The 16,794-nt window shown below is 36.6% G+C and overlaps 1 protein-coding gene across 2 annotated transcripts in view; it reads right to left on the bottom strand.

The window, feature by feature from the left end:
• The window catches only part of Kpna4 (karyopherin subunit alpha 4), a 63,145-nt gene that overhangs the window by 18,646 nt on the left and 27,705 nt on the right, over positions 1 to 16,794 (bottom strand). For both annotated transcript variants that reach the window (XM_087899456.1, XM_087899455.1), the window contains 10 exons: positions 12,724 to 12,768; positions 11,965 to 12,054; positions 11,825 to 11,854; positions 11,677 to 11,729; positions 7,672 to 7,767; positions 6,894 to 6,979; positions 6,006 to 6,092; positions 3,634 to 3,803; positions 3,503 to 3,547; positions 1,168 to 1,299 (listed from right to left, as the gene is read on the bottom strand). In XM_087899456.1, the coding sequence (XP_087755582.1) occupies positions 1,168 to 1,299; positions 3,503 to 3,547; positions 3,634 to 3,803; positions 6,006 to 6,092; positions 6,894 to 6,979; positions 7,672 to 7,767; positions 11,677 to 11,729; positions 11,825 to 11,854; positions 11,965 to 12,054; positions 12,724 to 12,768 (834 nt within the window). The remainder of the gene's footprint in view (positions 1 to 1,167; positions 1,300 to 3,502; positions 3,548 to 3,633; positions 3,804 to 6,005; positions 6,093 to 6,893; positions 6,980 to 7,671; positions 7,768 to 11,676; positions 11,730 to 11,824; positions 11,855 to 11,964; positions 12,055 to 12,723; positions 12,769 to 16,794) is intronic.

Here is a 16,794-nt window from a genome sequence, read left to right as displayed (position 1 = left end):
TGCTGAGATTAGAGGCATCAACTGTCACATCAGCACTTATGTGGGTGGTGAGGATCTGAACTCAGGACTCAAGCCTGCACGTTACCCATCTTTCAAGCACCTTTGAAATCTGAAGTCAACGTAGTCAATACAGACTTAAGATCTCCACTGTTAACTACACACTAATATCACTTGAAGAGTTAGCTTAAGTGTGTAGGAAATATAATGGTTTTAATCTCTAGGGGCTAAGGAAGGAAAAATTTTTTTTTAAGCTTCATGGTTGATTCCAATGTCCAGCTAAGGGCAAGAAAAAGTAACTTCGGCTAACAGCTTTCTGTATGTAATTGTGCTGTACACTCTAGGCCATTATAGGAATAAAACTCATTATTTACCTTAGAAAGGTTGGGGGGCTTAGTTTATCTCCTTTACTGCAGTTTGACTATTTGTGTGTGTGTGTGTGTGTGTGTGTGTGTGTGTGTGTGTGTGTGTGGTACTAGAGGCTGAACTCTGCACAAGTTAGGCAAGCACTGTTTATAATGAGCTATATTCTCAGCTCCAGTTGTGTGTGTGTGTGTGTACGTATGTATGCTCACTCTGTAGACCCGGCTGGCCTGGAACTCACAGAGATTTGCCTGCCTCTGCCTCCCAAGTGCATCACCATAGCCTTTTTCCGCTTGTTATAGATGGAGGCTCACTGTGATAGAGAGTATGTGAAAGGATTTAAAAATAAAAAAGCCTAAAATAGAGAAATAATTATGAAGCTTTCTTAACCCACACATTTCAGTTCAAATCCTTTATCTCAGAATCAGTAAATCAATGTTAACCAAACTCATTAATGAGTAAAAATGGACGCTTTCAGGGGGGAAAATTGAGCGGAAAAAGCAAACAAGATGGTTTCAGTGCCACCCGAGGTAAAAGTAAAACCTGCTTCTCCATATTAGAAATTAGTTCTTCACAGTGGAGCCTCCCTGTCTGGCAGGGTAAGGAAGGTTCTTAACAAACTGGAGTGCTCTTGTTTCATTTCCTTCATTTTAAAGTTAGGATAAAATAACTCACCTTTCCCCATTGAAGAGACACTACAGTGCTAGGTGGATAACATGCTTTACATTGTTAAGACTGTTAATCTTTGAATGTCATGCTTAAGTCACTTAGTGGTGAGAAAAATCCATCTTAACCAAAGGAACTTACTTGAACTTTAACTTCCTGGTGGCTGAGTAGAGGAACCAAATGAGGAACTATTCCGGAGTCTATTACCATCTGTATCTGTTCATTGCCAGCATCCGTAAGGTAGGAGAGGGCCCAGACAGTGTCTACCAATATCTAAAATAAAAGTTCAAATCTTCAAATATTTTCTCATTTTAATATTTTTTCTTTTTGGGGGGAGGGGGTTTCTCTATATAGTTCTAGTTGTCCTGGAACTTACTATGAAGACCAGGCAGGCCTCAAACTTAAAGGTTCACCTGCCCCTGTCTCACTAGTGCTGGGATTAAAGGTATGTGCCACCATTTGGCCATTTTAATAATTCTTAACCTCACAACCAATTTGGGATCCTTCTCTTCTTGCTTAATTTAGGATGTATAAATTAATTATGGTCCTAATCTCAGATCAGTATCTAATCTTAATTCAGCAAACTACACATGCAAAATACCTAGCACATTAAATAGAAAATCAACTAACCAACCAACACAAAAACCAAATGAATAACTCAATGTTTTTTCTCAGATGTTCACAAAGCAGTATGATAGGTCAAAGGGCACTGCAGCAATGTATATAGTTACACACACACACACATACACACATTCAACATGCACAGTGGTTTTTAATACTTAGGACAGGTCAAATATATTTAAGAAACTCCCTAATACTGTTAGTTCCATTTAGGTATGCATACTACTACTACTGCCTGGTACTAGTATCCCAATAATTTTATCTCCTCAAAAAAACAATTCAATTTTTACTTCTGTTGTTTGGCTACAAGAATTAGATAGTAAGACCCTATTGCTGAAGAAACCACATGTCTTGGTTCTTGAGAGAGAGAAGAAGAAGGAATTGGGATGTAAGCTTTCTTCTCTCTCCCCAGAATTGCACCAGGCTGCTGTGAAGAACTGTTATCTACAGTTTAGCATCAGCACTGACCAGTCAGGACAGATGTGCCCACGGCTACATTAGTGGCAGGTCTCTTGTGGGTGTGACAATTTGCTTTCTCATTAGATTTAATACCTGTTTCATAGGAGGGAATTCTCAGCTGACACCATAAATCTGATAAAAAAAAAAAAAGCCTGTGGTTGAGGATATTATAGGCCCCGGGGTAGGAAATTTGTTGCTGTTGTTTTGCTAATGGATGTGATATGTCTGTCAAACTGCTTACTAAATAACCGTTCATATCCACAGTAACAGTGCTTCTATCAGCTTTGGTCAGAGAAGTTCCTATCTTCACTGATCAGCGAGGACTTTAAAGATTCATAACTGGTTAAAATACTGAGAACAGCTGGGTGGTGGTGGCACATGCCTTTAGTCCTAGCACTCGGGAGGCAGAGGCAGGCGGATCTCTGTGAGTTTGAGGTCAGTATGGTCTACAAAAGTTAGTTCCAGAACAGGCTTCAAAGCTACAGAGAAACCCTGTATCGATGACTCTAATTTCTTGGCACGACATGTCTATTTTATTCTTGAACTCAGAGCAGCGGTAATAATCTGCATAATGTTGGGCCTGCCAATACCATGTTATGTAACGAAGAGGGACTCAGGGGGCAGTTAATGGGGGAAGAAGAGATATTTTCTTTAGTGGTACAGCAACTAGAAATACATTTCTAACTCCTGTAAAACATCCCCTTGTGGTGTTATATTGTGTTTTAACAAATAAAACTTGCTTGAAGATCAGAGTACAGAGCTAAACCACTAGAGGCCAGGCAGTGGTAAACACCTTAAATCCCAGGACTCAGGAGACAGAGGCAGGCAGACCTGTTAGTTCAAGGCCACCCTGGGGTACACAAAATTGATCCGCTCTAAAAGAGTAAGAGAGCTCACACAAAGGTGATCCCAGCACTTGGGATCCCACATCTTTAATCCCACGACTAACGAAGTGGAGACAGTAGTGATATGGCTGGGCAGAGAGGAATATAAGGCAGGAGGAGATAGGAGCTCAGTGTAGTGAGGCAGTCGTCAGTATGAGCAGTCTGAGGAAGCAATCAGTCTGAGGATGCAGTCTGAGAACAGGATCGCCTGCCCTTGTGGTCTGAGAACTGGTAGAGGTAAAAGGTCTCTCTAGTGGCTCAAAAGTCAGGCTACCAGACAGGGTGACCATGAAACCCAAGGCAGTGAGGAGACAACTATCTGCATCTTTATGACACGGCTGGTTCTTCACTGAAGCTAGTTTGTGATAAAGGACACAACATACACACCTCAGTTCCTGAAACAGTAAAGTATGGGCGAATCCAAATACACACTGTTCTCCTATATCATAGGGGAGTCCAGTACATGCGTACCTACACATACATATATAATTATACAAAGAGAATTTACTCACATTTACATCTGTGTGATGAATTAATACACAAAGAGCTGGAAGAATCTGAGGAGAGAAATATGTACAATTCAAAACATACACAGATGTAAAAAATACATATAATGGTATCTAAGTATTTTTCTTTTGTTTACCTCCTGAATTGTTTCCATTGGTGGTGGTGGGTCTTTGTGGCGACATAAATTGACCATAACCCAGGTAACATTTCTTAAGAATGTTATAGGAATAGACGGACTTATGAATGAAAGTAGAGGCTTTACAACTCCAAGGCTTATCACATAATCTCTACACTGAGGTCCATCACCTGTAGAAGGATTAATTTAATAAATCAACAGTAAGCCTTTTCAGAAAACATAAAGCACTGGGTACAATTTGTAGCTTCTAGTATTTTAGTAAGATCTCTTTAGTGTTATATAAAGTAGATACTCTTGGTCTTTGAGCCCACAGATACAATGTTCCACCACTGCCTGTCTTCAATTCTTCTATATACTTCAAGCAGACATCTGTCACTGTTACCTCAATGACTCTTTCAGTTTAACAAGCTTTCAAATTAATACAAGAGATGCCAAAGTAACTACTGAGAAAATATTTGCAGAATTCATAGTCATCATCCAATATTAAAGTCTAGTGTGGTGGCACAAGTCTGTAATCCCAGCATGTTGGAGGTGGAGTCAGAAAAATGAGTCTAGGCTAGTTTTAGCTACATAACTATTAAAGCAAAACTAATTCACAAAAAATCTTTCTTGTACTATAATATCTGGTGATGTATTTGAATTAATTCCAAAACATAACTGGAATTAAAAATAAAACCCCAAATAATATAATGTTCCTTTAACAGGGCAGTTCTCAACCTGTAGGTCTCAACCCCTGGGGGAGGGTGTCACATATCAGATATCCTGCATATCAGATATTTACATTATAATTCATAATAGTAGCAAAATAACAGTTATGACGTAGCAATGAAGAACTGTATTAAAGGGTTACAACATTAGGAAGGTTAGGAAGTACTTTAACAGCTTTATACCTAAAACTTGGTGTAAGAGCAAAGGAGGGAGGCACCTGGGTATGCAACATCACTTTTAAAGGTAGTGTACTCTATACTAGTAAGTTCACAGAACAAGCTGCCCACAAAAACTCTCAATCATAACATTTTCATGTTAGACCTAGAAGAGGACAATAAAAAGATATCAGAACAATACTAAATACTCACATGTAAACAACTGTGGTGACACACACCCATAACCTCAGAATTAAAGAGGTTAAGGCAGGAAATCAAAACAACCTGGGCTACGTACTGAGTTCAAGGTAAGCCTGGGAAATATATGCTGCAGTCCATATGCAAGCACGCACACACACACACACACACACACACACACACACACACACACACACACACACACAGGGAAACATCATCATCTAAAAACAATCTCCAGCATCCCCCCTTATCAAAGTAATGATACCTCTAAAAGGGATTTTCAAGCCCCATCCTCCATATCGGAGGGCTCTGAAATATAGAAGGAACAGACTAGAACTCAGATCCAGAACTTTTCCATTATTGGTTATCTGATTCTTTTTCAAACAGGGTCTTGCTATGTAGTATAGGCTAGCCTTGAACTCAGCAGAAAAGTGCTGAAATTAGTTGTCTGAATTTAAAAGTTTGGGTTACTATGCCCTCCAGTAAACAGGCGTGGTGTAGCGCTGCAATCCCAGCATGTGGTAAAGGGGTGTGTATGCTCCAGCTGAGGTAGGAGGATCGGTGAGTTCCAGGTCAGCCAGATTACCATAAACAAACAAACAAACAAAATACCTCTACTGCTGGCCTTTAATCCCAGCATTTAGGATGCAGAGGCAGGTGGATCTAGATGAGTTCAAGACCAGCCTTGTCAACAGAGTGAGTTCCAGGACAGCCAGGGCTACAAAAAGAACCCTGTCTTAACCACCCCCAAACCCTTTAATTAAAAATGAACACTTGAAATATTGGGATTATGCTAATTATTCTCCCTACAATTATTAATAAGTGCAAAGGTGGTGCTTATAATGTTCAACAATTAATTAGGTTATTAGATCCTTCCTGTTAATTCAAAATAATAAGTTATATTTTATACACTACTAAATTTTAATGTCTTATGTAAAGTTTCATTTTAGACTTCTCAAGCATACTATAAAGAGAAAAATTATTGGTTTAAATTTTTGCCTATTGTTATTCTTAAATGGAGAAAGTTAATAAAGTGGGCACTAATATAAAACAAAATTTAAGTAATTTATATATCTTACAATCCTATCAATAAGAGTTGACTACCAACAAAAAGATATAACAGTAACTTAAGCAACAAACACACTCCTTCTATTTATTGTTTTACACATATAGTTACATAATTAAAATTTCTTTGCTAATTTCACAAAAACTAATGACAAGAAATTACTAATCAACTATTAGCAGTCATTTTTATTGGCTAGTACACGATTTTCTAACTTACTGGATTAGCATTCTAAGTTTTATACAAACCTATAATATTTCCCAATGCCCACACTGCCTGCTCACAGACATTCTGATGCGGTGAATGCAGAAGCCTTAGGAAAAGTGGCACAGCATCTGAAAGCGGAAATTACGTAACAAAGATGAGATCCCAACAAAACATAATACAAACTACCAAAATTATTTTAAAACATCTCCTTGTAAAATTATTTTTGTGGAAAAGTAACATCAAAATTTTAACATATAAACAATTCCAAATTAAAATTCCGTATTTCATTTACAATTAAACTTGTAGACCTAGAGCAGTCTATATGCTGTCCTCATGTTCTATGTTCTATCACTGCACGACGGCCCCAGCAAAAGACCAATGTACATAAAATAAAATAATAAATTAAAAAACTTAAAACATAACAAAAAATAGTTAAAAAATTGTGAAAAATGACATAGTGATAGAACCATAAAATCCTACTCAACCTGTTAACTCTACATACAAAACAAAACCAGTTTTAGTAGGATTTAAGGTAATTTCTAACTAGTATCATACATATCAAGATGTAAAATGCTTATTAGTTGGATAATATAAATTATAGAGAAAGGAATCCAAAAAAAAAATCAAAAGGACTTTGGCAAATGGGTTTACCAGTCCATAGAACAAGACAAATAAAGGAACATACTCAGGAGAGCTACTTCAACAACCCTAGGTCTTATGGGTAGATACTATTCTGTAATATAGCTTTTAGGAGGATCTATGAATTTATTTATTTATTTATAAAGATGAGGCCTCAAATTCATGACCCTTCTATGTCAGCCTCTCAAGGGTTGGGATTAAAAGCATGTGCCACTATGCCTGACCAGCACAGTTTATCTTTCACCAATGGGGCGGGGGGTGGGAGGATAACAATTTTGTTAACTACTCACTGGATTGAACCACAGCTTGTGTCTGTTCAGATGTTCCAGATGCAATGTTTGTCAAAGCCCATGCAGCTTCAAACTGTAAAGAAGGACTAGAACAAAGAGCAAGAGACTTTAAACCACACATTTTACTTCACCTACATATCTAGTAAGCTTTTTCTCCCTCTTTAATGTGTTGTTCGAAGTTTACTTATCCATCTATCCTTCAAAATATAACCCAGTCATTTCATGATGAAATTCAGACATGTGCCCCAAATGCCCTTCTTAGTAGTTTTAGCTCTATCTTTACTAAAATAGATTTTTACTGTCATTCCTCAGTTTTCAAGCACGTATCTTGCCAGATTCCCAAGTTCCCACGATAAAGTCATCCTCAAATTTGTTTTTGGTGCTTATCATGGTTTTAACTTTCAATTCTATCCTATAACCCCTCTGTGTGTGTCTCTGTCTCTGTCTCTGTCTCTCTCTCTCTCACCTCTGTCTGTCTGTCTGTCTGTCTGTCTGTCTGTCTCTCTCTCTCAGAAAATCTCTCTCTACAAAGCCCAGGCTGGCCTTGAACTGAAACTTCTAGGTCTCAGATTATAAGCATATATCATTATGCCTGGTTTTTGTTTCTGATTCAGGGTCTCTAGTATAGATTGTCCCTAAACTCATTATGTATAGTCAGTAAACTCTGAACTTCTGACCCTTTTGCCTCTACCTCTTGAATCTTTTTCTTTTAAGATTAAGCTAGAAAACCTACCCTTTCCAAAGAACATGGTCTAACTTAAAATAATTATATACTTACTTGTCATCTCTTTCAAGACAATGAACTAAAATAGGCAATATTCCAGATTTTATTAAGTCATCAATTGGTGGATTTCGATCACTGGACAAAAGTTTCCTGTAAGATAGATACCGCTTGTAAAACTTGATGCCATATATTATTACAATTGAGTTCACATTCACATAGAATATAGGCACTGTTGTAAATATGAAGAGATGTGTAAGAATACACATTGAAAGTTAATTCTTATACTTCATATAATGCAGTATTTTCTCTACTCATGAAAAGATTATTAAATTAAATCTACAAGTAGCTCCATTAATTGGAAAACTATGGTAGACATTTTGATACTTTTATAAATACAACACTATTCCCTCACCACAGCTAGGAATATGGCAACTAAAAAGGCAGGTAATATGGCAATCATTTTTTTTTCCTAAAAAGACAGGTTCTAACTATGTAGTCCTGGCTTCTGCCTCCTGAATGTTAGCATTTAAGGTGTGGCACAACTAAATATTTTTACATGTGCTATATTCAGAGTTAATTTTACACTTAGAGAAAAAGGTAGACAAACTTTTTACTTTGCTAGAAAAGGAATTAATAGGTTTTCAAAATACCTAAAAATTATGCATACCAGAAGTGATCACAATGTTCACCCCACTCTATATATTATTAAATATCATGAAAGCCCAACAACATTAACATAAATCTTCTCCTTATTGGAATTTGTTGTACAACTACATAAAGATAAGGTTCAAGAAAGTCTAGTCACAGCCAGGTGGTGTCAGCCCAGGCCTTTAATTCCAGCACTCAGGAGGCAGAGGCAGGCGGGGATCTGTGAATTCAAAGTTAGCCTGGTCTACAAAGCAAGTTCCAGGACAAGCAGGGTAGTTACACAGAGAAAACCCAGTCTCGAAAAACCAAAACCAAAAGAAAAAATGCTAGTCAGAGCATCAACCTATATAAACTGTCCCCATATAAGGCAGAGTTATTTACTCACCATCTTATGACTATAAAACTCCTTCTTTTACCTTTCAACTGCTGCATAAGGAGGCTACACTTTTCCTAACTGGAGCCTGGTACCACTGTGATCTCATCTCTAAACACTCTGGATCCTCCTCTCCTTGCTCGGAATGGCTAGCCATCTATTTATTTCAGGTTCCGTACCACCTCTCAAATCTAAGGTTTCGTGTACAGCATAGTCCCATGTTTGCTACTGGGTGCCTATTTCCAATTAAATTCTAAACAATTACTACTACTATTACTACTACTGTTTTTTCTTTTCTTTCCTTTTCTTTTTTTTTTTAAAGACAGTTGTCATATATCCAAGGTTAGCTTCAAACTGTCTATGTGGCTAAGGATGATCATATATTTCTGATCCTTCTGCTTCTACCTACCAAAAACTGTGATTACAGGTGTGTGAAAATATACCACTTTTAAACAGAGCTAGGTATACAGATTTGATAGTCTGTACAAACTAGGTAAGCACCAACTGAGCTATATACCTGCAGACCAGAATCTAAACTTCTATGTAAAGAGAAATTTACATACTAGCAGGACATAAAGAAATCAATCTGAAACTGACCCAAAAGCTACCTCTGTATTAGTTAGTTTTCATAGCGTGGGAAGGGCAATGTTGGCCACTGGGGAGAGGGGTGAGTGGGGTGGGGGTGGAGGAGAACAGACACCAAAGGTTGTAATCACTGTTGGATCAGCATGGGACAATACTGACATGCCAGGAAAGAAGAACCCACTGATGCAAAGGTAGCCTGACTATTAACAAGGGCCACCTAAAGGGCTTTCCTGTTTCTGTTCCACAGAAGGGAATTCATACAGGAACTGTAAACCTGGTCAAAAGTTAGGGAAGTGATAGTCCTTAGGGGTAAATATACAATTGTAGTTCAGCTAAATCATCATGTTGCCAAACTGCCTTCTAAATATTAATGTTTATAATTATCAATTTGTGCTTGGTCAGAATATTTTTGTAATGGTTAATACAGAGACCTATAACTGGTCAAAGTATCAAGAATAAGCACTGTTGAGTATTCAGCCCAAATGGGATATTTCTATTAGCATGCTCTCCCTTCAGGGAGCAGCACACATCACAGAAGCAGGTAAACAAAGTATGGAAGAGCTGGAGGACCAAGACCAGTCTGTGAAATATTGTCTTCAGGACCTACCATGGCCATGGCACTCATGAACTCACAAACAGGCATGGTTACCTTCACAAGAGCAAGCTATTCCAGCATTGGACGAGGGAGGGGTCCACAAGACCTCACTCCTAGTGGCAGTTGACGGTTTTTGAGAGAGTCATTTCTTTTTGGAGATGTGGCCACTGGTAGGTTGCCCAAGCCCCAGTGGACAAGAAGCACTAATTGGTCTCAAAGGTTAAAAGAACTTTTTTAAAAGGGAGGACATGAAGTTAGAAAGGGGAATCTGTTGAGGGAGAGTCAGGGAAGCGAGAGCAGGGAGGTAGATATGGTCAAAATACATTGTAGGCATGTAAGAAATTTTCCTATAAAGAATAAAAATATTCTATTAAAATCAAGAAAATAATATTGCATAGTATTTTCATAGTATTGTCCATAATTCATAGCACAGTATTTAGCATAAGTGTAGATAAAAATCAGGGGCTTTTATCTTCTTTAATTTTTTAAAAAATTTATTTATTTTATGTATATGAATGTTTTGCTTGCATGTGTGTCTTGAATCCAAGGGGGTTATTTACAATTGGAGTTATGGATAGTTGTGAGCTACCACGTGAGCTGTGGGCGCTGGGAACTGAACCCAGGTCTTCTATAACAGCAGCGAATGCTCTTTACCACTGAGCCATCTGTCCAGACCCTCCCTTTCTCATTTCATAATAAAGAGTACAATACCTACAAAAAAGCACTTTGGTGCCAGGGTCTTGATATGTGTTAAGGCTCAATAGTTTTATCTGTAGTTCCTTTTGCAAAAACATTGCTAACATAGTGAAAAAAAGGTAAATAATAAGTACTAAAATTATCTTGAAACCAGTTTGCTCTTATATATCCCTGAAATTGTCTCAGGATTTCTCTGGAACCCAGTTCAAAGTCGTACCTTAATCACCTTTCCTACAAACATGAATTTGCCGTTTCAGAACGTGATCTAACTTATACCAAACTCTAAGCAGTTTTTAAGCCTATGGGATACAATAATGTGGCAGTGCTACATTTTTCCCATTTGTCTTAGTTAAGGTAAATACACATAAGCAGAACATGTAATAAAATATAAAAGATTCACACACTTGATAAAATATTGCACAAATCTGTGAAAATTCTCTGCACTTTAAAATCTTATCAACTACAACCAGTATCTTGTTTAAATAATTTTTGCTTGAATAATCCTTCTATATCTATAAATATACAAAGCAACTATTATGTTAAATTATAACACAACCATGTCTTCCTCAACATACAAAGATCTTTCTCAACAATAAATTGGGTATATGTACGTGTGTGCTCATGTATGTGTACATGCACAAAAAAGTGAAAATCAGAGGTGCAACCTCAGAATCCATTCCTCAGGAGCTACCCACCTTGTGTTTTGAGACAGGGTTTCTCACTGGCCCAAGGCTCACCAAGTCAGCTATGCTGCCTGGCCAGGAAGCCCCAAGGATAGGTCTATTCTCCACTTCCAGCGCTAGCACTACAGGCCAGCACTACATGGTCAGCTTTTTACATGGGTTTTGGGGACTGAACTTGGGTCCTCGAGCTTGCACAGCAAGCACTCTCCAGGTTGAGCTATCTCCTCAGCTCCTCACTAAGTTTTTCTGGCTTTTTCCTAAAAATATGACAACACAAGTTTCACAACTGAAATGTACAAAATAACTTTGCATTTCTGGCTTAGAAAAACACTAGTGTATATGTAGCAATATATATTTAATGTATACTTGTTATACATGATACATTATGCTTATAACTCAATTTACTGCTTAGACTAATATAAGCACTTGGTTATCTAAGTGAGGGATCTGAAGAACTTGACTTTGAGCATTTAACTCACCTAGCAGCTTGTACTGCACTTAATTGAATTCCTTGGTTATCACTTGAAGCATTCTATAAAAAAAAGTAAAACAATTTATCACATAATACACAGTAATTAGTTGTTTAGTCCACAAAGTACAAAGAGAGGTGAATAAAACCAAACTTACTTGAACAATAGCTTCTAGAGAGGTATTTTGCTGGCAAGAAATTAAAGAGAAAACAAAAGTTAAAAGGTCATCTTTAAATGTTCCCTTTATAAAAAAATCTTCCATTGGAAGTTTTAGATTACCAAAATAACATAACTTACTACTCTAAAATCACCGTCTATGTCAGAGTCTTCACAGATATCTTCATGTGGCACATTTCTTCTCTTTAAGAGATGTTCATCTCTTTTATTCTTTAAAGAAGAATTTCACATATGAAAACCAGTTAATTTTCATTAAAAGTTAAGCAATCCCGTGCCTACAAATACAAAATACAAAATCCCGTGCGCTACAAAATAATGAAGCGCCTTTTAAATGTAAAAACAAATTCAAAAAAATTAAAGCCAGTTGTGAAATAAGCACTGACCCTAATCACAAACACTATTAACTTCTAGTGAACTGTGAACTACTGTCAAAACAAAATAGTTCTACTAAAATGGCTAGTGTACAGTTTTAAGCCAGAATGAAACACACACACAACACACTCAAAATTTTATACATCATCTGGAAGTGACTCTTTATTACCTAAAAGCAGAGTCAAAGCAAAAGCTGGGCGATTCACTATGGCTTACACTTTACATAAATCACTAAAAGTTAAAAAAAATAAACTTGCTCATATTCATTAACGGAAAGTGGGCAAGGTACAACTTGCCCACTTTTCAACAGCTCTCTAGGCTTAGCTAAAAAATTTGTTTGGGGGGAAAAAAAGAAATGCTGAGCACATGAGACTGAAAAAAACTTAACTATATTCAATAAATACAAGTTCGTTATACAACAGACTGTATATTTTGCAAAAGATATAATATTTTCTATATATGTTATCAGAACTATTTCTCAAAACACCAACAGTAAACCATACTTACCTTCCTTAATTCAACTACAACTTCATTTCGTTGTCTTCTCATAGTCTACAAAAAAAAACCAAAACAAAATCTCAAACCACTTTTTCTTGTTTCCAACTGCCTGTACATTAAACTCTCTCACACTTTCACCCAAAACTGCATTTTCTGATCTTCCACAAACATACTCCAACTCCATCTTATAAATGGTCGATCCATCCTTCCATTTGCATAGATATAAAACCTGGGGCCATGTTTTCATGTAGTATACATTCACTCATCCAACATCTTATTACTTTTTATTATCACCTTTGTAATTTTTCTGTCCAATTTGTTATTCTCTCTCTGAGATCACTGTAAATGCCTCCTAATATGTTATCTCTCTTGTTCTTCTTTTTAATAGTATTTTATGTGTATGTGTGTGCATGCACACTTGAGTGCATATGTACACGATGTGTGTGTAGAAGCCCAGGGAGGTAGGAAAATGGCATCAGATCGTGTTAATGACAGTTGCAAGCTGCCAAGCAGGTACTAAGAATAGAACCTAAGTTCTTTTTAAGAGTAAGCAAGTGCTCTTAACCACTGGGCCATCTTCTGGCCCTCTCTCTTCTTCTCTTGCTCTTGTATCTTCCTCTCTAGTCTACTTTTATCAGAGCAACCCCAATAATCTTCATTGCTTTAAATTTTGTATACTATATATGAACTCCTTTGGCAACTTGGTAAAAATCAAATTGTTATCTTCTGATACAGAATTTTTAAACACACACACACACACACACACAGCAATATTGGTGTATGTAGTATTTCCTAAGAAGATGGATCAGGTTCGTTCAGTTTTTAGACTTAGCCTTTCTATACTTCAACTTCCTCCTCTACAAAATGGCAGAATAGGTTTCCTGTCCCTGCCCTATTTTTTCAGCAGGATCTCATTATACAGTCTTGGCTGGCCCAGAACTCATGATATTGACAAGACTGGCCTAGAACTCACAAAGACTTGCCTGCCAATGCTTGAAGGTTAGTATCAAAGGCGTGTGACAGCACACTCAAACATTACTCTATCACTGGGCTATATCTCCAGTCCTCTTTTTACTTTTGAAGACAGGGTCTTACTATGTTTATATTGCTCAGGCTGACCCTGAACTCACTCAGGAAGCTTTGAAACTTTTATCCTCTTGCCTTAGTTTTAATAGTTGGGATTTATAGGACTGTGCCACCAGGCCTCACTCAGCCTACTTCTAACACTTACAGTAAGGCTTCAGTAAGTAAATACATCAAAGTACTCAGACACTTCCTGAGTGTTAGTCTTATCGTTACTGCTGTGTCCTCAGGGTGGAATGTTCTTCCCCCACCATCTTGGTGTTCAGTCTTCCTTCTCCAAGTCATTCATCAACTTTCCATCTATATATTATTCTTTATCATGACATGTATCACATCCTAATTTACTATATAATTTTATTTGCTTATTGGTAACCCCCATTACAATAGAAATCCTCTCTTTATATAAGGTAATAAGAATAAGCATTATTTCTTCTCAATTGTCTTATTTTATATGTGTAGAAAACTTAGCTGCAATTTTTGATCACATTACTTTATTCTGTGGTCTTCTGATTTTTGGTACAGATAAATATTGACAAAATTAAAAAATACTAACAAATACTGCAAAATGAATAATCAGTTATGAACTTAAAAATTTTAAGATCTAGTATCTCATTTAAACATTACAACCTACAGAATTTTTATTCTTACATATTCACTCAAATATAAAAACTGTAGCCTATATTAAATTAGCCCTAGAGGACTCCAGTATCATACAAAGCCCTTAGCAGTAAACCACATCATTTCCCAAACATCTAGAAGTCAAATTCAAGTCAATTTGAGTCTAAAGCTCCTATTAAAGTACAAGCATTATAGGCTGAGATTTAGTAATATGAAAATCTAAAATCCAAAATTCTCTAAAAATCCAGATTTTGAATGTTGACATGTCTCAAGTGATAAACTATATACTACAATTGTTCCATGCTCAAAATTATTTGACATATATAACTATCAATTAGTACACACACACACACACACACACACACACACACACACACACACACACATATATTTAAAAGACTAAATCCCAAACATGGAATTCATTTATATTTCATGTTTGGGATTTAGTCTTCTTTTAAATATATGCAAAATTTTGAAAATGTAAAGATATTTTGGCCGAAGCATTCTGGATGAGAGATACTCAACTTGAGCAATGAACTACGCTTATTGTAACACAAAATACATTATATTCTATGCCTCATGAAGACTGCTGTGTCTCTAAGACATATTAGAGACATATGTCTCTAAGACATATTAGACATATAAGAGGGTTAAAAAATGTTGTAATAAGAAAGACTTCTGAGGGACAGAGGTATTAAATCCCTGGGAAGGTTGCATTAGTAAGCACTGCACCTTAAAGACAACAGGAGTAGAAAGATCTTTACTTTCTTCACATTGGTGCAAACTATTATATAAGTCCCTCTTCACTGTAATATAGCCTATTTATTAAAGTTAGAAGTTTCAATGATTTAAAATAAAAAAAGCAAGCCAGGAAGATCTCAAACTCAAGGCTGTCCTGAGCTATATAATGAAGCCCTGCTTCAAAGACCAACTGACCTATACTTGCCCTCTGCTGCCAAAAAACACAGACACTAATAAAGCATTTATTGACCCAATTTAACAATGTAATAATATATGACTAGAGCTACTGTTACCTATAGAGATTATTTGCAAAGTAAGAGACTGGACAGTGTCTTTACTAAAGGATAAGAGTTTAACTTCTCTTTCCAAAGTAAACACATCTCAAATCAAGGACTTTTACTTCTGAGGGCCTATGAAAGGAGCATAAGGCTTCTTAGATCTCTAAGTCTCCCCTCAGTTTAAGCATCAGGCTTTGCATATGACGTGTAGATACAATGTTTGTGAATTCACAAAATTCACATTGCACTGAAACAATTACGAAATTTTCAAGCAACTGGTTCTTAAAGAATCCAGAATGTCATTTCTTTCTCAAAAGTATGCATGCTTTTCTTTGAATTTTAAAAATATTTACCACGTTTCTATCACTATATTAGAGTTTAAACATGACCCCTGCTCTTAATGGAATAAAGGTATACGCAGTTCTCTGAAACTCTAAAATTAATTAATGGTTTAACATACTGTAAGAATTTTGGTATTTAAAATTTTCTTAACAAAACCAAGACTTAGATTAATTAGAAATTATTCTCATTAGAGAAAAAGCTTTAAAAAATGTAAAGTATGAAGGTACACACCTATAACAGTAATAATGTAGAATCAAGGCAGGAAGACCTTAAATTGAAGGCCAGCAGAGGCTAGAAAATGAGACTCTAATCTTAAAAACAATGCCCAGTCCACAATCTATGAAAAATTTATTACTCACTTATTTGCTAAGCACTACAAATACAAAGATGGACCAGAGACAGAATATCCACACCCTCAAGAAGAGAGAGACAGTTCAGGAGACAAAATCATTTGCCACCAAGCCTAAAGATTCTCGGGACCCACATAATGGAACAGAAAGATCAACTCCTATAAAGTGTCCCCTGACATTAGTAGTGTGGGGTGTATGGGTGCATAAGTGCACACAATGCAATAAAAAACTTTTTTTTTTAAAAAAAGAAGGTTGTACTCTTATGACAGAAACAGTGTTAAGATAGTCTCTTACTATGTAATCTTGGCTGACCAGAGGCTTACTATGTGGAACCAGGCTGGCCTTGAACTCATAAGAAATTGACCGGCCTCTTCTCAAGTGCTGTCATTAAAGGGAAGCTACCATGATTGGCCTAAAAGGTATGAGAGCTAAATCTTGACAGAATGATTTAGATGAAGATATTCCAGACAGACAACATAGTATATACAAGAAAACATAAGATAAAAGAAGACATTTGCAGCCAGGAGTGTTGGTACACACTTGTAATCCCAGCACTGAGAAGGCTGAGGAAGCAGGAAGATCAGCTGATCTCAGTTCAAGAATAAGTGGGCATCACAGAGAGAAACTCTGTCTCAAATGAAGAACTACACATAGATAATAAGTAATGT

This window comes from Myodes glareolus, chromosome 20, assembly GCF_982192425.1.
Source record: "Myodes glareolus chromosome 20, mMyoGla1.1, whole genome shotgun sequence".
Taxonomy (NCBI): Eukaryota; Metazoa; Chordata; class Mammalia; order Rodentia; family Cricetidae; genus Myodes; species Myodes glareolus.
The sequence above is the reverse complement of the archived record's forward strand: the minus strand, read 5'-3'. Positions and strand labels throughout refer to the sequence as shown.